General features: G+C 53.9%; 4 protein-coding genes across 14 annotated transcripts; 2 read left to right on the top strand and 2 right to left on the bottom strand.

Annotated features, from left to right (window-relative positions):
- The first annotated feature begins 49 nt into the window (after positions 1 to 49).
- On the top strand, positions 50 to 3,045 carry AGER (advanced glycosylation end-product specific receptor). Of its 4 annotated transcripts, none has more exons than XM_059399944.1 (11): positions 50 to 186; positions 377 to 483; positions 613 to 805; positions 985 to 1,049; positions 1,195 to 1,282; positions 1,380 to 1,562; positions 1,654 to 1,781; positions 1,967 to 2,105; positions 2,394 to 2,417; positions 2,524 to 2,650; positions 2,747 to 3,045. In XM_059399944.1, exons 1-11 carry the CDS (start codon positions 135 to 137, stop codon positions 2,844 to 2,846), a joined length of 1,206 nt encoding a protein of 401 aa, XP_059255927.1. In that variant the 5' UTR covers positions 50 to 134; the 3' UTR covers positions 2,847 to 3,045. The 4 variants fall into 4 exon arrangements, with proteins under 4 accessions (XP_059255927.1, XP_059255923.1, XP_059255926.1 ...); XM_059399940.1 differs by having other exon boundaries at positions 120 to 186; positions 2,772 to 3,045; XM_059399943.1 differs by lacking the exon at positions 2,394 to 2,417 and having other exon boundaries at positions 120 to 186; positions 2,772 to 3,045.
- Positions 3,046 to 3,247: 202 nt separating this feature from the next.
- On the bottom strand, positions 3,248 to 5,628 carry RNF5 (ring finger protein 5). The gene is made up of 6 exons (XM_059399947.1): positions 5,385 to 5,628; positions 4,463 to 4,481; positions 4,255 to 4,367; positions 4,090 to 4,144; positions 3,895 to 4,012; positions 3,248 to 3,815 (listed from the first exon to the last, which is right to left on the bottom strand). Exons 1-6 carry the CDS (start codon positions 5,522 to 5,524, stop codon positions 3,718 to 3,720), a joined length of 543 nt encoding a protein of 180 aa, XP_059255930.1. The 5' UTR covers positions 5,525 to 5,628; the 3' UTR covers positions 3,248 to 3,717.
- A 1,267-nt stretch (positions 5,629 to 6,895) lies between these two features.
- Positions 6,896 to 15,345, top strand: AGPAT1 (1-acylglycerol-3-phosphate O-acyltransferase 1). 5 transcript variants are annotated; one of them, XM_059399938.1, is made up of 7 exons: positions 6,896 to 6,980; positions 12,086 to 12,294; positions 12,518 to 12,651; positions 12,949 to 13,124; positions 13,287 to 13,382; positions 13,506 to 13,578; positions 14,106 to 15,345. In XM_059399938.1, exons 2-7 carry the CDS (start codon positions 12,095 to 12,097, stop codon positions 14,288 to 14,290), a joined length of 864 nt encoding a protein of 287 aa, XP_059255921.1. In that variant the 5' UTR covers positions 6,896 to 6,980; positions 12,086 to 12,094; the 3' UTR covers positions 14,291 to 15,345. The 5 variants fall into 5 exon arrangements, with proteins under 5 accessions (XP_059255921.1, XP_059255922.1, XP_059255918.1 ...); XM_059399939.1 differs by lacking the exon at positions 6,896 to 6,980 and adding an exon at positions 7,484 to 7,573; XM_059399935.1 differs by lacking the exon at positions 6,896 to 6,980 and adding an exon at positions 8,030 to 8,295.
- Positions 14,646 to 18,921, bottom strand: EGFL8 (EGF like domain multiple 8). Of its 4 annotated transcripts, XM_059399931.1 has the most exons (9): positions 17,971 to 18,918; positions 17,367 to 17,493; positions 16,991 to 17,113; positions 16,778 to 16,890; positions 16,588 to 16,683; positions 16,306 to 16,476; positions 16,155 to 16,234; positions 15,918 to 16,071; positions 14,646 to 15,647 (listed from the first exon to the last, which is right to left on the bottom strand). In XM_059399931.1, exons 2-9 carry the CDS (start codon positions 17,465 to 17,467, stop codon positions 15,571 to 15,573), a joined length of 915 nt encoding a protein of 304 aa, XP_059255914.1. In that variant the 5' UTR covers positions 17,468 to 17,493; positions 17,971 to 18,918; the 3' UTR covers positions 14,646 to 15,570. The 4 variants fall into 4 exon arrangements, with proteins under 4 accessions (XP_059255914.1, XP_059255912.1, XP_059255913.1 ...); XM_059399929.1 differs by lacking the exon at positions 14,646 to 15,647 and having other exon boundaries at positions 15,654 to 16,071; positions 17,971 to 18,921; XM_059399930.1 differs by lacking the exons at positions 14,646 to 15,647; positions 17,971 to 18,918 and having other exon boundaries at positions 15,654 to 16,071; positions 17,367 to 17,954.
- Between the last annotated feature and the right edge of the window lie 2 nt (positions 18,922 to 18,923).

Here is an 18,923-nt window from a genome sequence, read left to right as displayed (position 1 = left end):
CATGAATTCCTAGCATTCCCTGTGGCGGGACAGGACGGGAAGATGGGGGTAGAGGAGAGGGTGCAAGCCCCACCTAGGGCCGTGGCCACAGCAGTGAGGGGCAGACAGAGCCAGGAGCCTGGGAAGGAAGCAGGATGGCAGCAGGGGCAGCAGCAGGAGCCTGGATGCTGGTCCTCAGCCTGTGGGGTGAGCCTTTCCCCCCCGCCCCTCACACCAATCCTCCCCGTAGAAAGCATTTCATCCCACTCTCCAAATCTGCCCAGAACTTTGTGGAACCTGGCATTGCTTTTCAAGCTCCCTCACCCATCTTAACCTCCCCTAGTTTTGTTAGCCTCTCCCTTCCTTCCTACCCCTCCACCATTGTACTGTCTCCCAGGGGCAGTAGTAGGCGATCGAAACATCACGGCCCGGATTGGGAAGCCACTGGTGCTGAACTGTAGGGGAGCCCCCAAGAAACCACCCCAACAGCTAGAATGGAAACTGGTAAGCAGGTCTCCTGCCACAGTTTCCCTGCTTCCAGAGACCAGGAATGATTCCCTTCCCCACCTCCCTGTCTCATGAGTCCTTTCCCAAAGGACTCGCACTGTTCAGGCCCCTCTCCTCTGTCCTCAGAACACAGGTCGCACAGAAGCTTGGAAGGTCCTGTCTCCCGAGGGAGACTCCTGGGATAGCGTGGCTCGAGTGCTCCCCAATGGTTCCCTCCTCCTGCCAGCAGTAGGGATCCAGGATGAGGGGACTTTCCGGTGTCAGGCAACAAGCAGGAATGGAAAGGAGATGAGGTCCGCCTACCAAGTCCGAGTCTACCGTAAGAGTTCCAGGACCTTCTCCATGGCCCACCTCTCATCTAAGGAAAAGCCTTTAACCCCAGCCCTTGATTCCTTGGCCCTGGTGTGGGAGAACCTGTGACTTCAGCTGCCCTAGATCCTACACCCGCGTGTGAGTCTTCAAAGCTGCAGCCTCTGACTGAAATTTTCCTTCCTTCAGAGATTCCTGGGAAGCCAGAAATTGTCTCTCCTGCCTCTGAACTCGTGCCTGGTGTCCCCAATAAGGTAGCAGAAGGTGGGGGTGGGGGGGGAGTAGAAAGCAGTCCTAAGAAGAGGAAGGGGAGTGTAAGTTCTGTGTGTGTGTGTGTGTGTGTGTGTGTTGTGTGTAGTCTCTTATTTTCAAAGATAATGAAGGTCACTCTTTCCCCAGGTGGGGACATGTGTGTCCGAGGGGGGCTATCCTGCAGGGACTCTTAATTGGCATTCAGACGGGAAACTCCTCATACCTGATGGCAAAGGTAAGTCCCAAAGTCTCCCCTCCCAGCTGCTTTCTTTCTGATCCCTCTCCCACACCCACCCTGGGATATCTTGCCTTACCCTCCCCTCCCTGCACAGGAGTGTCTGTGCTGGAAGAGACCACGAGACACCCTCAGACAGGGCTTTTCACACTCCAGTCGGCGCTGATGGTGACCCCAGCCTGGGGAGGAGCTCCCCACCTCACCTTCTCCTGTAGCTTCAGCCCTGGACTTCCCCGGCGTCGAGCCCTACACACAGCCTCCATCCAGCTCAGAGTCTGGGGTGAGTAGAGACCCTCAGGGAAGAGGAAAGCCCACGGCCACTAGGACCACACAGGTATAACTCTCAACTTCATTCATGCCCTCTGCCCCAGAGCCTGTGCCTCCAGAGGTCCAAGTGATGATACAGCCAGAAGGTGGAAAACTAGTTCGTGGTGGTACTGTGACCCTGACCTGTGAAACCCCTGCCCAGTCCTCCCTTCAGATCCACTGGATCAAGGATGTGAGTGACTTGGGGAGGGGGCTGGGAAGTAGAGAGACACATCACTGGCAATGAGAATAGGAGGCTCACGGAGAGGCTGGCAAGGAGTTGGGAAAGACAACCGAGTACTTGAGGATGTAAAGACAAAGACAGAAGTATGGGATGTGTGGAGATTTTATAAGTCTCTGTCCCCCTTCCACCCCCAGGGCATACCCCTGCACCTTGCCCCCAGCCCTGTGCTGCTTCTCAGTGATGTGGAGTTTGACGATGAGGGAAGCTACAGCTGTGTGGCCACCTATCCCAGCCATGGGCCCCAGGAAAGCCCGGCTGTCCGCGTCGTCATAGGTGAGAAAAACCTCTCTCCAAACCCCAGGGATCCTGGGGCTGGGTTAAGGGACAGTGCGGATACCAGTTCCCTAGCCCAACCTGGCACTGTCTCCAAGAACCACACCACTCCTCCTTGGTTCACCCACATCCAGGCCTCCTCTGCCCCACCCAAACTCTCCTGAGAGAGCAGCCCAGCTGTTCCCTCTCTCCTCTCAAGAAAGGGGAAGACTCAATCAGGGCTCCCACTAATAGCCTTCTCTCAAATTTAGACCTTCCCTTCTAAATTGCTCTGACTTTGCCTTTCAGAAGCAGAGGAGGAGCCCATCGCAGGTGAGGGGTTGGAAGCAGAGGGCCCAAACGGGACTTGGGGATGGGTGGTCAACAAGAAAGGAATGGTGAGTGGTGGGGGCCCTCACTTCTCCCCATCTCTCTACAGGCTCTGTGGAAGGGCAGGGACTGGGAACTGTAGCCCTGGCCCTGGGGATCCTGGGAGGCCTGGGGGTCGCTGCCCTGCTCATTGGGGCCATCATGTGGCGAAGACAGCGACCCCGAAGAGAGGAAAGGTGAGTGAGAAAGCCAAACAGCTCAGACTTGGGACCACCAGGCAGCAAGGAGGGGTGTGGGGGCAGGAATGACGGAGCGCTAGAAACCATGTGCAGAATTCTCCCCAATCCCCCTCCCCAGGAAGGCCCCAGAAAACCAGGAGGAGGAGGAGGAGCGCGCAGAGCTGAATCAGTCAGAGGAGCCAGAGGCAGCTGAGAGCGGTGCAGCCGGGCCCTGAGGGGTGACAGCTAGACCCCATCTGTCAGCCCCCTTTTCTCCCCCTGCCCCCAGCTGCTCTGTCCTGGCCTCAGAGCACTTTCCCCCTATATAACCTGTACCCCACCTCACCAAACTTGCTTCCACAACCAGAGCCTCCCATAGTGATAAGTAAACACCTCGCCTATTTGCTCTCGTGCACATGTCTGTCTGTGTGTGTGTGAGAGAGACAGTGAGTGTGTGTGAGACACCCTCACCCCCTGAATCCTTGAGAGTCTTGAAGAAGAGGGGCTCACCCTCACACCTCCCCATACCACACAGATATTTACTCAGTTGGGGATAAGATGCTCCTGTCCTGGAAGGAAGGAGGAAAGGACAAAAGTGGGCAGAGCTCCCATCAATACATCTCACCTTGTTTATTGAATTTATAATAAAGGAGGTAGTGAGGGGAAGAAAGCACTTAGAGGCAGAAACCATATTAGACAATAGGGAGAGAAAAATTAAGTTAAATCAACAGGGGGAAGGTAGGGGAGAGTCAGAGGGAGCCTTGTTCATCTTTCAACATCAAATCAGTAAAAGTGGGGAAAAGCAAAGGATCAGGAGAGAGGAGAAACAGACATCCTCTTCTGTCTGTCCTCCTGTCCCAGAGGTGGGAGTTATGATGCTACTCAGTGAGTTCAGAGCAGAAGGTTCTCCCATACTCTGCACAGATGTCACTCCTCCTACCCACAGCCTCCTAGAAAGTAGCCGTGGCCTTAGCCAATAGAAAGGGAGGAGTTGGGGAAGGAGGGGCCAGGAGTAAGGAAGGGTCAGCAAGGACCCCCAATACTGATTCTCCTCTGGCTGGAGGTGGGCAGGAAGGAGACAAAGCTCAAATACTGAGCAGCCAGAAAAAGAAGAAGATGGCGAGAAACAGGAAGAGGGAGTCCTGCCAGCTGGAGGCCGGGTGACCCTGTCCCAGATCCACACCTGTAGGAGAGAGGAAAGCTGTGGAAGAAGCATCCACTCCTAGGTTGGGAAGGGGCCTGAGCTGAGGGAAGGCTCTTACCTGTACCCCGATGGAATGGCTCATGAGAGTTGAAGACGGTGGTGAAAAAGCCAAAAGGAAAAGCACCAACACCAAATGAGAAGTGAAAGCCCCCGGTATCTCCAAATGACTGGAATCCCTACAGGAGGTGGACAAAGTCAGAGGAGAACTGGGCAGGTCTTTGGCAGGGAAGGAACACAATTAGACAAGACTCACCCCTCTGCTTTCCGGGGCTGGTCGCTGGCCCTGGGGGCGGGGTGGAGTTTTCAATCTGAAGGACGGGAGAGGGGCTAGCAATGAGAAACCATCTCTTCCCTTCCACACCCCACTCCCAGGGCAGAAGCCCTCCATCTTCCCTCAGTAACACCCCCTCTCTCTCACCTGGGGTCCTGGGACTTCTGGCTCCCTCGCCCATAAAGAGGAACAACCTTTTCTCTGCTGATCCCAGCTTTACACACTGGGCACTCCTGCCGCTCTGGCCGCGTCTCCAGCCACTGAGGGAGAAAATGAAGTGGTTTCCAGTTCACAGCAGGGTCTTTCAACTCCTCAGACCTCCCCATTTCCCTCTTCATCTCCTCTGAGTACGCACCTGATGAAGACAGGGCCAACTGGATGGGGGGGAAAAAAAGAAGGTCAAACTAGCTACAGAAAAGACAGACACAGACCCAACCTCACAAGAGTCTGATCTCACCCCCTCTTCCCAGGTATTCCCTGTTTCTTTTCCTTTTCTTTACAATTTCTACCATGACAGCTAGTCTGGCTTTCCTGCTTCTCTGATTTCTCTGATCTTACAACATGTAAAGTAATATCCATCCTCAACATGCTCAACCCTCTCCTCTCCCCCTACACACACACACACACATGCATGCACTCACGCACCCATCTCCTCCTCCTTTCTCTGCCTTTTGACTTAAGTTTTCAGGTCTCTTCAAACAAGGCTTTCCAGATCTCCTCTTTCAGCCCCCAGCCCCATCCTTGTCCCTATCACTCCCAAACAATTTTTTCCTCTCTTCTAGGCTCAATAATGTCCCCATTTCCACCATCCTTTAACTTCTTAGGATTGCCCCTTCAGTGCCCTTGTTCTCGGGTTTGTCATACCACTCCCTATCAACATCTCGCCTGAATGTGATCCCACATTCCCTAGGTGTCCCCTACCCACCCCTAATCTTTGAGTCTAATCTATTAACACCTGTACAGCTTAGACCTCTCACATTCTCGGGTCTCACCTGTTACAGATGTGCTGTGACGCCCACCCCGCCTCAAATCCTCTTAACACACCATACATACCCCTCAGCTCCTAGTTCCTATGACTCTCCGTCCCACGAGTCTCCTCTGTACAGATATGACTCTCTGGCCCACACAGACCCAAAGAGACCTAAGTCCCCTCCTCGGGCCTCACCGATGTGAATGTGCCCTCCGATTATCTGTATAATTGTATGCCACCCCGCCCACAACCCCACCCCCCGAGTAAGGAGGTGAGCCCTTCTTTTCTCCCCCTCCCGGATCCTCACCAGTACAGGTGGCCACACACACTGACCACAGCTTCCCGAGCAGTCTCCAAACATATATTACATTCGAAGGTCGCGCCCGCCCCGCCCCGCTCGCGGTTTGGCCCTTCGGGGCCCCCGTCCTCATCCTCTGCTGCTGCCATGGCCAGTTCTGTTTCGCCTTCACGTACCCCTTAATCCCCCAAAAACACACACACACGCCCCAACAACGAGAAACCGCCTCCAACCCACGGTCGTTGGGCGGGCTCCAAAGCTTTCTTAAGCACTATTGGCTTGAGTGACTGACAATCACACAGTTCAAAAGAAAGGATTGGTCCAAAGTGTAGGGGCGAGGTTTGCGCCGTCCTGCCCTTGCACAATGCTCATTGGCTAATACAGTCTCAGTCAGTGTGCAACGCGGACGGATTGGTAACAATTCGACACGTGCCGTCGCACGACCAGGGGGAGCTTTATTCGTCTGATTAGCTGCCAATCATAACCAAAGACCAAAAGCAATTGGTTCGGGGCTACACAGGCCTCGCCTACTCTAAGTTGCCTTTCTTTCCTTCACGTCCCCTTTCAGAGAATGTCTGGAATCCTATTGGACTTTGGAGTGTAGGGCTCCAGAGCACTTGATTGGCTGGAACTCGACGGAAAATGGTGGTTAGGTAAAATGCGCGTGCGTAGCAGCCGGCGGGAAGGGGTGGGCCAATCCCGTGAGGGTTGAGCCTTCTCTGGTCCCACCCCCTTCTCCTCTATCTTGTCGCCATGGTGACTGCTCTACGATTGGCGGGGTTTAGGGTTCAAAGGCCTTGGCTCGGCCTCATCCGGGTCCTCCGGCTGTGGTCTCTCTAGGCTGATTGGTCAGTTTCTTTCACCCCTGATTGGCCGAGATCGGGAAAGACGGCGAAAAGCTCGGCGGGAGACCAAATGCTCGGGTCGCAAGGTTCAAAATGGCTCCGGCCTCCTTCGGAGGTGACGTAGAGAGCAGAACTTGTGTTCGCCCCTCCCTTTTAGTGAAGAAGGGAGCAGAACGGGGATCAGCTCGTTTGGAGGGTGCGAGCATCGATCTGGGGCGCTGGTGTTAACCCATCTCCCTCGGCTGGAGGACTCAGCCCGCTCCTCCTTAGGTGATTTGCAGAACAGAACTAAGGGCCCACACCTTTCTAATGTGACACAGTATGACAGAGTTGATCCCGACTGCTTTTTAAATCTTAAAAGCAGATAAAGGTCTAGCTCCACCCCTTTGCGAGTAGGGGCCGAAGGGGCGAGGCCCGCCCCTTTTTGGGCGACCGCGGCCGAGTGGGGTTAGGCCCGCCCCTTCCGTCCTGTAATGTGTCCCCCAGAACTGGGGTCTTTCTCCTGGGTTGGACCCCCGGAACTTGGGAAAGCCAGAGCTTGGCCTTTTTGTACGAGTTTGGGCCTTTTCTGCAGTCAGTAACCCTCACTGTGGCCCAAGGAGCGGAACTAGATAACAGTCTTCCCACTACCAGTGTTTTTTACATCTATCTCAGGGTGTGTACACTGAAGCAGGGCGAAGCTGTGTCTGGCAGCCGGGACAGAGGCTGAGGGCAGTTCCACACCCAGATACAAGGTCCCACGTGACTCAAGTGAGGCAAGGTGAGAGGCTGGGAGTTTCCTAGAGGAGAGGCGGGAGGTGAAGGTACAGGATGCCTGTATGGGTTTAGGAGAAGAGTTACTGAGAAAGAGGTGGAAACCAAGGAGAGGAGTAATGGAATGAATGATCCTGGTAAAGGGATAATGGAAGTATGGGGAAGAGGAGATCAGGGGCTGAAAAGGGAAGAGATACAGGAGTACACAATTAAGGAGGCATGCTCCTCCCAGAGTAATCTAGCGTTCTTTCTCATTTTTTTTTAAGCAACCTAATGCCCAGTTTCTATTGGAAAAGATACGCCTAGATTCTATGTTGGGGAGAAGGGCTGTCTCAGCTTCAGTGACTAAGGAGACCGATAGGAAGGAACTAGAAAAGCAAAAGTACTGAGGGTAAAGAGCGTGGGAAGTACAGGGGCAGGGAGAGGGCCTGAGAGTATCCCTTCTCTTTAAAGACCCGAGAGAGGGTTGAAGGAGGGAGCTGGACTGAGGGGAGATGGGGACGGCGGGAGGAGGGCAAAAGTCAGAGACCAGCCAGAGGGCCAGGGAGATGGAGCCGTGGAGAGAAGACGACAGGTGGAGAACTCAGTGACTGGCATATAGTAGGTGCTTGAAAATACCTGGAGTTGAGGGGGGGGGGGGTGTGAGAAAGAGGTTTTTGGAGAACAGTTGGAGTTGGAGGGAATAAACAGCGGATAAGGGAGTTAAGGAGAATGAAAGAAACCAAGTGAAATTTCCAGGAAGAGGAGAGCTGATGAAGAAGGAATGGGCCAAAGAAGGAATACAGCACCGAAGGACACACAAGCCATAAGTGCTGAAAGGGAGTTGGAGGAAAAAAAAGATGCAGCTGGAACCAGAGAGAAGGCCAGAGACGGAGGCCGAGCCCAGCCGAGCTCTCGCGGGGCGGAGCTACCAAGAGGAGACTGGCCGATGCGGGGAGGAGACGCCTGGGTCCCTGGGAGGCGATTGGCAAAACGGGCCGCCCGTCACCGCCCCCTACTTCCTGGCCAGCCCCGGAAACCAGCAGGCGTTGGGGAGGGGTGGGGGGGGATAGCGGCAACAGCAGCCCCAGCCCTCAGAGAGACAGCAGGAAGGGAGGGAGGGAGGGAGCTGGGGGGACAACCCCCCCACCATTCCTACCGCAATGGGCCCAGCCTCCCACTCTCACCTCCCCTCCATCGGCCGGGGCTAGGACACCCCCAAATCCTGTGGCCCCCTTGGCACCGACACCCCGACCGAGGCAGAGACACAGCCACCCGCCACCACCGCTGCCGCAGCCTGGCTGGGGAGGGGGCCAGCCCCCCGGGCCCCCCACCCCACTGAGGTGGGGGCGGGAAAGGGATGGGAGGAAGCGGGAGGAGGGTGCTGAGAGGGACTTGGAGGAGGGGATGGGGGAGAGATTGGGTCTGGGAGGCGGACTGGGGAGAGGGTTGCTGGGGAAAGGAGAGGGTCCCCGAGAGGGAGGAGACCCGGTGACCCTGTGAATCTGGGATGGGGGTGTGGATAGAGAGTCCTGAAGAGGGAATTCCTGACATCTTCCCCAATTCCTTTTCCTGCCCTTTGGCCCCACGTGACTCTTAGGGGGCTGTGGCCGGGAGAAGGAGGTTTATTACCCTCCTTCCCCCAGCAGAATTTGCTTCCTAGGAATGCCCTCAGACACCTCTGTTTCCATCTAGGCACAGGACTTTCTCAGTGGCCATCCACACTGGGCTAGATCCTTACTGACACACAGATGCTTTGTGGGGGGCCATGTTTTCTACATGGAGTCTGTGCCTTTGACATGTTTAATGGCTTATGTGCAGCTAGCTTCTCCCTATACTATCCATGGTTTGTGGAGAAACAATGTGTTATTTTCCATCAGAATTGCCCATTCTCCTCTTATGTCCATGTCTCATGTCCAGTCTTGACATTGTTCAGGTGTGTGAGTTTTTGTATATTGCATCCATTATGTGGTTTCATGTTTCTTGCACATTTTATGCTTTTGCATGTTTACTTCTGCATGTAAAGATCAAGCCTTGTTTTGGTTCATATCTCGTATATTATGTCCATGATGCTGTCGTATGCGATAATCCTCATGTGTGGGATCCTGTGGTTTAGTGAACTAGTGTATACTCCTGTTGTGATCAGGTTGGCCTGTTTGCTGCCTGTGTTTTCCTAGTCAGAGTACACACGACATCTATGCGTGATCCTTTACTTATTTATCATACTTACACTGATGTGACATGTCCACAGCATCTGTGCTTTTGGTTATACATACTACATACATTTCATAATTTTATTGGCAGTATATTTTTGTGAGTCATATATATGCACATTAACCCATTTGGCACTCCGTGGTGCTTATTAATCTTGGATATTTCTGCTCCGGAGAGGGTCACTTAATGTCATGTATTAGAGAAAAAGGCGACAAGCCTACATGTCCCCAGAAAACCATCCCCAGATGCCTTACCTTGCTGACCTTCCTGGCCTGTGTCTCTTCACATACATTCTCTCTCCAGTGGCTATGGACAGTCTGTCTTCATGGAGCTCAATGCATCCCACGGAGTCAGCCCTGCTGTGCACATTATCTGTTCCCCACTCTTTTTGCACAGTTGGCATCTTTTTGATGACAGCAGCATCTCTCCCCTGTGGCATGTTAATCCTCATGCTGTATGTTTCTCTTCTGTATGAGATGGGATGCTCCATCTTGATTGTTGGTACTTTCCCTTCAATGTGATGGTATATTGTATGTGCATATTTCAGAATAGGTTATGGTTAGGCTTCTTATGTTCATTGTTTTCTTGGTGACTTATCTTTTCACAGTTAATAGTTCTCGAGAGTGTAGCTATCTGATTCCTGATCATCTCTGTCATTAATTATGGCTGTGTGGGTGTGCACTCAGCATTATAATCTGTTCCACAGATGTTTATTGAGCCACCTCTCTGACTCCTCCTGTCCGGGTTTTGGGAGTGCCTACCCTCAAGCTGCTTACAGACTGGGAAAGGAACAGAAATGCCAGTGAGCAGTTACATACACAGTGGTGTCAAAATCAGTGGTTCTCAGACGTGTGTGTGCACCAGACTCACTTGGAGGGCTTGTTAAAATACAGATTGTTGGGCCCAATGCCCAGAATTTCTGATTCGGGAGATCTGGGATGAGGTCCAAAAATCCGTGTGTCTCTACACTTTGAGATCCAGTGATCAAGATAAAAGTGTAATGAAAACTTAGGCCAGGTGGGGTTCAAGAAGGCTTCCAAAGTGTGATGCTGAGCTGTGTGAGGCAAGTGAAGAAGCGGAAGGGCATTCCAGCCAATGGAGCAGCCTGTTCACAGCACAGAAGCATGGAGGATTGTGGTGTGTCTGAGGAACTAGAGTTGAAATGAAAAAGGCCTTTGTGGGGGTGTGGCCGAAAATGGAAAGAGAAGTCAACTTGCCTAAAGGGCCTGTAAACAAGACAGGGAAATGCTCAGATTTGTGTCACAGGAGGATCCCTGATTGCCATGTGGATGACAAATTGGAAAAGCAGAGTTAGGATCCTGTTGCAAATACTCCACAGGAGAAATGCTGGACCAGACTTAACAGGGGCAGCGGGATAGAACAGCTCAGAGCCTACAGCTGTAGAGTTGGCAGATTTTCCTGTTTTTCTAGGGTCTATTAGCCTTCACTGATTGGCAATGGACTTACCTTTGAACATAGACTTTCTTGTCATTGGAAGGGAGTGCCTGTAGTCTTGCTGGGAGTGACAGGTTGACACCATTTCGTGATTTCTGACCCTGCCCCCAACAGTGGGGCAGAGTGGAGGAAGGAGGAAGAGCCTAGAAGGCAGGTTCTGTGTGCCTGCCTACACCTCTTCCTCCTGAACTCTGTCCTCCCAGAGAAGGTGATATGATGTGTCTTTTACTCTCTGCCCTCCTTTTTTTTCCCCCACTTAGTCAGGACTTAAATATTGTATCTGCCTGACCAGGTTGCCTGCAGTGTCCCAGGAAGAGGGGGGAAGAGGGCAGAAGGATTTGTTTGCCTGACGGTGGAGGGAGGATTAATAGATGGTAGCTACTCCTGGTATGTCCATGGGTTTATCTGGGAATGGGAAGGGGGGGTGGGGGTGGCTGCCTTAGCGGAGAGGGGATTTTCTAGTTATGCATTTACTACATTCCTTCATTTGTTACTGGGCGTGACTTGAAGTTAGCCTTCTGGTGTGAGCGGGTCAGTCTTTGTGTTTGCATTAGTGACAGAGCCTTTATGCTTGCCAGTGCGCTCTTGAGAATGTCTGTGGGTGTTTTGTCCCTTAACCGTATCTGCTGTATGTACACCTATGTGTGTACATACGAGCAGCAGCGTAACTGTGTTGGGAATACAAGCTGCTTGGGTTTAAACTAGGAAGTGCTTCTTAGGAGCCGTATCATCTCTGGTAAGTTATTTAACCTCTCCTATAAAATGTAAATTGTGTGGTTCATATTTAAGGGTTTAACGTAGTCTGTAGTTCAGTGCTAATCCAACAGAGAAATATAATGCAAACAACATGTAATTTTTAATTTTCTGGTAGATACATGAAAAAAGGGAAAAAGTAACAAGGGGAATTTAATTTTAATAGTATGTTCTACTGAACCCAGTATTCTGAAAGGTTAAAATTTCAAAGTGTAATCACTACAAAAGATTATTATGGGATATTTTACATTCTGATTTTTATTCAAAGTCTTTGAAATCTAATGTATATTTTACACTTCCAGCACATCTCAGTTCAAACGAGGCTATTTCAAGTGCTCAGCAGCCGTATGTGGCTGGTGGCTACCCTATCAGTTAGCCCTAAAACCTTACCAACTACAGGTGTTAGTTACTGCTGTTATTAATGTCCTCTTATCATATATCTGAGTTGTGGATGTCCATGTCTCATGTCTCTTGTCCTTGTGAATATTTCTGGAGCCTTCCAGGAGAGGGGTGGGAGAGCAGTCTTGAGCTCCTGTCCTCCCCACCCCCATCGTAGAGCGGCTTCCCTCCGCAGGTTTTGATTGGAGCCCTGACCCCATCCTATGTCTCTGGCCTTTGTCCTCATAGCTCCCCAAACCCTGCCTTCTGTGCCCTACACGCCTCACTCCCCTCCAGGACCAGGCCCACTGTCCCTTGCCCTGTCCCCTGCAGGTGGCCAGAATGGAGCTGTGGCCGGGGGTATGGACTGTGCTGCTGCTGCTGCTCCTGCTGCTGCTCTTCCTGCTGCCCGCCCTGTGGTTCTGCAGCCCCAGTGCCAAATACTTCTTCAAGATGGCCTTCTACAATGGCTGGATTCTCTTCCTGGCTGTGCTCGCCATCCCTGTGTGTGCTGTGCGAGGACGCAACGTTGAGAACATGAAGTGAGGGCCAGGGGATTTGGGGTGATGAGAGAACCTAAGAGTCAGAAGTGAGCAGTGGATGGGGAGGATGTTGGGTGTGTAGGGAAAGCAGAGAGCGCCCAGGGACAGGGAAGGGGAGAACACTGCAAAGATGCCCTGAAAGACAGTGGGTGGGATGGGGGAACTGAGGCATGCAGACGGGTATCAGTGGTTCCTGCTAGAACCCCTTGCCATGACCCCACAGGATCTTGCGCCTGATGCTGCTCCACATCAAATACCTGTATGGGATCCGAGTGGAGGTGCGTGGGGCTCACCACTTCCCTCCCTCACAGCCCTACGTCGTGGTCTCCAACCACCAGAGCTCACTCGACCTGCTTGGTGAGATCCTTCTCAGGGCACACCTCCCCCAGCCATGCCCTTCCTCCTTCCCCAGAATCTCCTCCTCTAGGGGTCCTCACCTCCCCTGCATCTGAACTTTGCCCCCTGGCTCCCTTCTCCCCTTATCCCCCCGCACAAACAGGCTAATATATGTTTAATCACCTCTTCCTCCACTCAGGTCTTCCTGGCCCCTCCCCTCAGTCTCCTTTTCCCTTTATCTCCAGTCCTTAGTAGCTGAGACCTGCTTTCCATGACACTTTGCCTCCTTTGGCCTTCACCCTTCACCTTTTACCCTAGGGATGATGGAGGTACTGCCAGGCCGCTGTGTGCCCATTGCCAAGCGTGAGCTGCTGTGGGCTGGCTCTGCTGGGCTGGCATGCTGGCTGGCAGGAGTCATCTTCATTGACCGGAAGCGCACAGGGGATGCCATCAGTGTCATGTCTGAAGTTGCCCAGACCCTGCTCACCCAGGATGTGAGTCCCCCTGTGGAAAAGGAGGGCCGGGGGCATTGTGGAGCAGAGCAGTTGTAAATAAGCTGAGACGCAGGGCCATGGGGCCTCAGAGGTCTCATTACAGCGTCACAACCATATTCTGACCCCTCTGTGTATGTCTTCTTGACCCTCTATCTTCCCCAGGTGCGGGTCTGGGTTTTTCCTGAGGGCACAAGAAACCACAATGGCTCCATGCTGCCCTTCAAACGTGGCGCCTTCCACCTTGCAGTCCAAGCCCAGGTAATTACTACTTCCCCTTCTGCTATGGAGCCCCCAGCTTCCACCATCCCTTTCTTTGTTGGCAGTGGCTTGTCATGGGGCTTTGAAAGGAACTGTGGGCTGTCTGCTTTTCCCTTTCCCCAGGTTCCCATTGTCCCCATAGTCATGTCCTCCTATCAAGACTTCTATTGCAAGAAGGAGCGCCGCTTCACTTCGGGTGAGGGCCCTGAGTAGACGTGGGGCTGGGGGTGGCCAGAATGACCATGGATGAGATAGGCTAGAAGGGTGTCCCCACCAGGGAGGAAGATGGGTTAGTGTCAGAACTGAGATGTCCAAAGGATCATCCAGTGTGACCACACATCAACCAATAAATATTTAAGCACCCACCATACCCTGCTACGTGGGTAACACTTGGTCCCTCCTAGAGGGGCTGTTACTCTCCAGTGGGAGAAATAGGCCTGTGTGTGCGAGGCTGTAGTAACACTTGGCAGTAAAGGCTAAACTGAGACAATGGGGGCTGAAAGGGTGCTGTTGAGGTGTCTGGACCCCAGGGGGTTGGAAAAGGCTTTGTGCAGGAAGGTCTCAGAGCACCAAGTAGCTGGCAAGCAGAGGGGCAGTTGTCCAGGGTAGGGAGAACTGAACTGAAAAGTTGGGGAGGGAGTAGCAGGAGAGCTCAGAAACTGTGCCCCACCTGTGGGCAAAGGCCTAGGTATACAGGCCATGATGGTGCTCACCCCCTCCCAGGGCGATGTCAGGTACGGGTGCTGCCCCCAGTGCCCACAGAAGGGCTGACACCAGACGACGTCCCAGCTCTGGCTGACAGAGTCCGACACTCCATGCTCACCGTTTTCCGGGAAATCTCCACTGATGGCCGGGGCGGTGGTGACTATCTGAAGAAGTCTGGAGGGGTGGGCGAGGCCCGGCTCTGAACTCCCCTCCCATCTCCCCCCACCTTGCTCCCACACCTACCAGCCCACTGTGCCCTGAAGCAGGGCCAAGCCCTCTTCCTTGTTTCTCCTCTCCCCACTGTTCCCCTGTTTGGAATCTTCAACTTCTGAAGTGAATGTGGATACAGCACCACTCCTTGCCCCTTCCCAGCTCCCCACTCCCATATACTCTCCTGCCTTGGCGCATTCTCCACTCTGACCCCCACCCACCTCCTGTGCCATTTTGTCTGTGGGATGGTTGCCTCCCCATCTCTAGTGGCTCACCTACACGAGGGTGTGAACACACCATCCTTTCCCCAGTGGACATTTTTCCTTTGTGATCTTCTCTCCCTCTCCACCCCACATTGGCCAGTGGACTCATCCATTCTGTTGACCAGTACCCTCCCACAGGTCCACAGATTCAGTGGACTTCTCCATTTGTGTGGACTCCTCACACTGTGGCTGGAAGCAATGCCTGGAACATTCCTGGCTTATCCTGGGAACACTCTTCAGCACCCTCACACTCCCTCCCATGGAGCCTCCTGTTAGTGGAGGCTGGACTTTTCTCACATAGAGGCCTCATCCTGCCCATACCCAGGTGCCCAGGGGTGAGCCTACTCCTAGATGCCAGTTTGGTCTCCACATTTCTGCTTCCCCCTGTCCCTGTGGTACGGTTCTTTAGTGGTCCTGGCCCCAATCCAGTCCCCTGCAGCCCTGCTGTACCATTCTAACCACACACAAGGGAAGAGGCAGACATCAGGTGCTGCATTCACTTCTGCTCCCTGGGGAGTTGGGGAAAGGAACTGAACCCTGGCTGGAGGGGCTGGGAGGGCTTTTAATTTATTTCTCTTTCTTTTGAGGCTTTCCCTCTCTGAGCCAGTTTTCATTTCCTTCCGTGGCATTAACCACTCCTGCCTCCCACCCCAGACCTGTGCCCACAAACTGGAGAGGTGGGCTGGGAGCAAAAGGAGAGGGCGGGACCCAGTTTTGCGTGGTTGGTTTTTATTAATTATCTGGATAACAGCAAGAAACCGAGAATAAAGACTGAGAGAGAGAGAGATCTGGGCACTTTCTGGCTGCATTTGTGAAGGCATTAAAGTGGTTCTCACCCAAGCAACCTTACCCCAGCCAGAAGACTCGGGTGGGCCCAAGGCATCCATCATCCCCCACTTCCTCAGCTCTGGAAGTTTCCATCACTCACTGCTCCTTAGTGGCAGATAACCTTATCTGCACTTCCCCACCTGGCCATCCCAGATGATTAGTGGGGCCAGTTTCTGTATAAATTAGGGGACCCGGGCTCTGGAGAGGTTCCTTTTCAGCCGTCTGAGACCTGGGCCCAGGCTGTTGTCCTCACAGGAGCCTGATGAATGACAAGGAAGCAAGCAGACACACTGGCTGCAGACTTCTGGGGCTGCCAGGGCACTGGAGAGACTCATCCAACAATAAGTCATTTGGGGACAGGGTACCAAAAAGGGTCAAGTATGGCTATCTAGGGACAGTGTGGGGAGACTTAAGTGTTGGGAAAGGGCTTGGGGAAAAGAGAAAGTTGAACTACAGAAAGGTATCTGGGACAGCTGGGGGCATCTACTGGGTGATGGGGGTTCAAGCAGAGAGGGGCAGGAGGACTCACAGGTGCCCAGCCTCTCCTCCAGCAGCAGCACCTGGTCACTCAGAGACTCTATCCTGTCACTGCGGCCCCACAGCTCTGCCACCTTTTCCGGCTGTAGCTCTTCAGGGGGCATGGGCAGCACAGCCCGGACCCAGGCCCCCGCCTGACCAGCCCACTACAAAGGAAGGGACACCTCAAGTGTTGGGGGCGGGGTGGGATGCACCCTGCTGGGAGGGCCTGGCCCACACCACCACTCACCTGCTCCAGCCGCTCCAGGCGCCCTCGCAGCGCCCGAATCTCCTGCCTCAAGTCATGCTTGTCATGTTCAGCTTCCCGAACTGAAAATAAACAGTGTCAACTACAGCCCAGTTGAGCCTGGGCCCTTGCTGCCACCTCTACTCCCACTCACCTGCCACACTGAGGATGCTGGCACCGGTTGGCGGCTCCAGGACACCCTCTGCGCAAGTGTGCCGGTCCTGGCCCAGCACCAGACCTTGGGGACAGCCGCAGGTGAAGCTGCCTGCCGTGTTGACACAGTGGTGCGAGCAGAGGGTGATGCCAGTCCTACATTCATCCACGTCTAGTTAAGGGAAAGAGAGGGCTAAAGGATGGGGGCAAGCTGGCGCCTTGAGGGTGGTGAGGTCCTGACACCACTGGGGGGTGGGACTGGGGATGGGGAGGGACCACTCACCCACATGACAGTGCTTCCCACCCCAGCCTGGGGCGCACTCGCACTGCTCTGGCCTGACACAGATGCCTCGGTTCAGACAGGGCTTGGCGCAGATGGCTGTGGGTGCAGAAGGGTGGTTCAAAACAGGACAGCCCACCTCTCCAGCCCCCCAGCTCGCTCCATCCCCAGGCCTGGGAATACCCAGTCTCACCTTCGTCACAGGTGAGCGCCCCCGGATGTCGCTTCTTCCAGCCCTGGCAGCACACAACGTGGGTCTGCTGTACCTCTCTCCTCACCTCCCTCCATGCCACTTGGTATGTGGTCCTAGAACACAGGCCTGGCTCTGAACATTGGTTTATGGGCTTTGGTCTGGGTTCCTGAAGTTCCGGAAAGACCAGCAGGGTCCAGGCTCCCCAGCCCTCACCTGTAGGTGCTGCAGATGCGCCGTCCATTGCACACAGTCAGGTAGGGCTTATATACTGGCTGGCTGTAGGACTCGTTGTAGTGGAGGGGGACCACCAGCATCTGCTTGGAGCAGACCCCCTGACTGCACCCAGGCCAGGGAAGGTGAGAATACTGAGTGGGCCAGGCCCTAGGGGGCCAGGAATCGCACTCCCCTCAAGACTCCACTGAGCACCCCCCCCCCAGAGGACTGCCTCACCCCCCCGCTTCTCCCCTTCTAAATGTCACTGTTTTGCCCCCTGTTGAAGTGCCGCCACCACCACCACCACCCCGCTGTTGAAGTGCCACTCGCAAGTTTCCTGAAGACCTCACACCTGCCCTGTGCCATCTGTCATCACCTCTCTTTGAGGGATCCGCCCTTGGCCCCCTGGGCTGACATCAGTAGCAGGAGGAATGACAGTCCGCCGAAGACAGTGTACAGCTCATTCCTGGACCCCATGGTTCTCCTTGACTCCAAACTGCAGGCTGTGGGCAAGAAGAGGTTAATGGAGGCACTTTCCCTCTCCTATAAGCACTCCAGCTCCAGCCCCTCCGGGAGCAGAGAGCAGACTGCCGGTGCCCTCTAAGGGAGTCAGCACATTCATCTGTACATACTTGCACTAGCCATCAGGATTGTCACTTTTAACATGACCCCTTCGTTCAGCACACCTGGTCCCCGAAGCATCATGCAAGGGTACACCCCGACACACTCCCTCCACCCCCTCTACACTACAGTTAACTCTCCCCGAGGACCCTCCTATCTGTAACAGGCCCTCTTGTACATTTTTCTATCTTCGAAGCCTCAGAGAGGCACCATTACATCCTCTCACCCTGTACCCAAAACCAGGCACCTAGAAATTGCACCTTAAATACATCCCTACTACCTCCCACACCATCATCCCTCATACAACACTCCCCAACTCACACTCATTCTAAGGCTATTCCCCATTACAGTCTCCCCACCTGTCTTTCCCACTCTCCCGGAGACTTCAAGCAGACCAGCCTCAGCAGCAGCAGCTCAGACTGGTGGGCGGGTTAGGCAGGCTGGGAAGGAGAGGAGGGGCCAGGCCAGACAGAATGCTCCCATTCTTGCCCCCTCCCACAAGCCTTCAGAGTTCCTGCTTCATCTGCTCAGTGATATCCAAGTCCCACTACCCTCACCACCATCCCAGCAAAGGGGCCCCTAGAAGTAAATTTCCAACCCTTTGAGACCTTATTTCTGGACTTCCCAAATCAGCAGAGGGTACTGGCTCTGTACCACCACCAGTACCTCTGGTCCTTGCCACATCCTTCAACCCAACACAGACTTGGGGAGAACTGAGGGGGCAGGGAGAGAGAACGGGCAGAGAAAAGCACGGTCAGGTCATGGGAGAAGAGGCAAGAACAGCTGAAGAAAGAAAGGAGGGCAAGTCATTACAAAAGGCCAAGGGGGGGGTGGACAGCCCAGGGCACTAAGGGGAAATTGCCTCCCCTTTCTTGATGACATTTGTTAGGGCCTGGGGGGGGAGCAGAATTGAATCAGCCACCGCCCCCCATGCAAGACTAGACAGGGCCCTATTGTCGCCACCAAAATTCCTTCTTTCAAGGAAGAGGCGGCTCATTGTCCAGCCCCTCACCCAACTGTGGCCTACAAAGGTCGAAAAGGGGCGCAACAAATGCCCACCCTGACCCTTAGCCCCCTTGTCTAGCCTGGGGGTGGCAGGCGCATTCCACCCAATGAGGCTGGGGCACAAACCACTGGAGCTCTGGGCTCAGCCCCCCAAGCTTAGGCTGGGACAGGAAGAGAATTGTCCTCTGCAGGAAAGAACCCACAGAGAATCAGGAACCCACACAGAATGGGCATTTAGAGAGCGGAAACACCAAGGGGGGTCCCACCCCAGACCAGGCATCCGGGCACCCAGACCTCAGGCCCTCCA

The sequence above is a fragment of the Mustela nigripes genome, chromosome 5 (genome assembly GCF_022355385.1).
Source record: "Mustela nigripes isolate SB6536 chromosome 5, MUSNIG.SB6536, whole genome shotgun sequence".
Lineage (NCBI taxonomy): Eukaryota > Metazoa > Chordata > Mammalia > Carnivora > Mustelidae > Mustela > Mustela nigripes.
Note: the sequence above shows the minus strand (reverse complement) of the source record. Positions and strands in the feature narration are given on the sequence as shown.

Excerpts from the sequence above, each read along its gene's own strand:
- AGER (XM_059399944.1), top strand. The coding sequence starts at position 135 with ATGGCAGCAGGGGCAGCAGCAGGAGCCTGGATGCTGGTCCTCAGCCTG. Across the intron at positions 1,563-1,653 it reads CATCCAGCTCAGAGTCTGGG|AGCCTGTGCCTCCAGAGGTC; the intron begins GTGAGTAGAGAC and ends CCTCTGCCCCAG. Across the intron at positions 2,418-2,523 it reads AGAGGAGGAGCCCATCGCAG|GCTCTGTGGAAGGGCAGGGA; the intron begins GTGAGGGGTTGG and ends ATCTCTCTACAG.
- RNF5 (XM_059399947.1), bottom strand. The coding sequence starts at position 5,524 with ATGGCAGCAGCAGAGGATGAGGACGGGGGCCCCGAAGGGCCAAACCGC. Across the intron at positions 4,145-4,254 it reads CAGAAGTCCCAGGACCCCAG|ATTGAAAACTCCACCCCGCC; the intron begins GTGAGAGAGAGG and ends CCCGTCCTTCAG. Across the intron at positions 4,013-4,089 it reads CAGCCCCGGAAAGCAGAGGG|GGATTCCAGTCATTTGGAGA; the intron begins GTGAGTCTTGTC and ends CACCTCCTGTAG.
- EGFL8 (XM_059399929.1), bottom strand. The coding sequence starts at position 17,467 with ATGGGGTCCAGGAATGAGCTGTACACTGTCTTCGGCGGACTGTCATTC. Across the intron at positions 16,477-16,587 it reads TGGGAAGCACTGTCATGTGG|ACGTGGATGAATGTAGGACT; the intron begins GTGAGTGGTCCC and ends TCCCTTAACTAG. Across the intron at positions 16,072-16,154 it reads GCCTGGAGCGGCTGGAGCAG|TGGGCTGGTCAGGCGGGGGC; the intron begins GTGAGTGGTGGT and ends CTTCCTTTGTAG.
- AGPAT1 (XM_059399938.1), top strand. The coding sequence starts at position 12,095 with ATGGAGCTGTGGCCGGGGGTATGGACTGTGCTGCTGCTGCTGCTCCTG. Across the intron at positions 13,125-13,286 it reads AGACCCTGCTCACCCAGGAT|GTGCGGGTCTGGGTTTTTCC; the intron begins GTGAGTCCCCCT and ends TATCTTCCCCAG. Across the intron at positions 13,579-14,105 it reads GGAGCGCCGCTTCACTTCGG|GGCGATGTCAGGTACGGGTG; the intron begins GTGAGGGCCCTG and ends ACCCCCTCCCAG.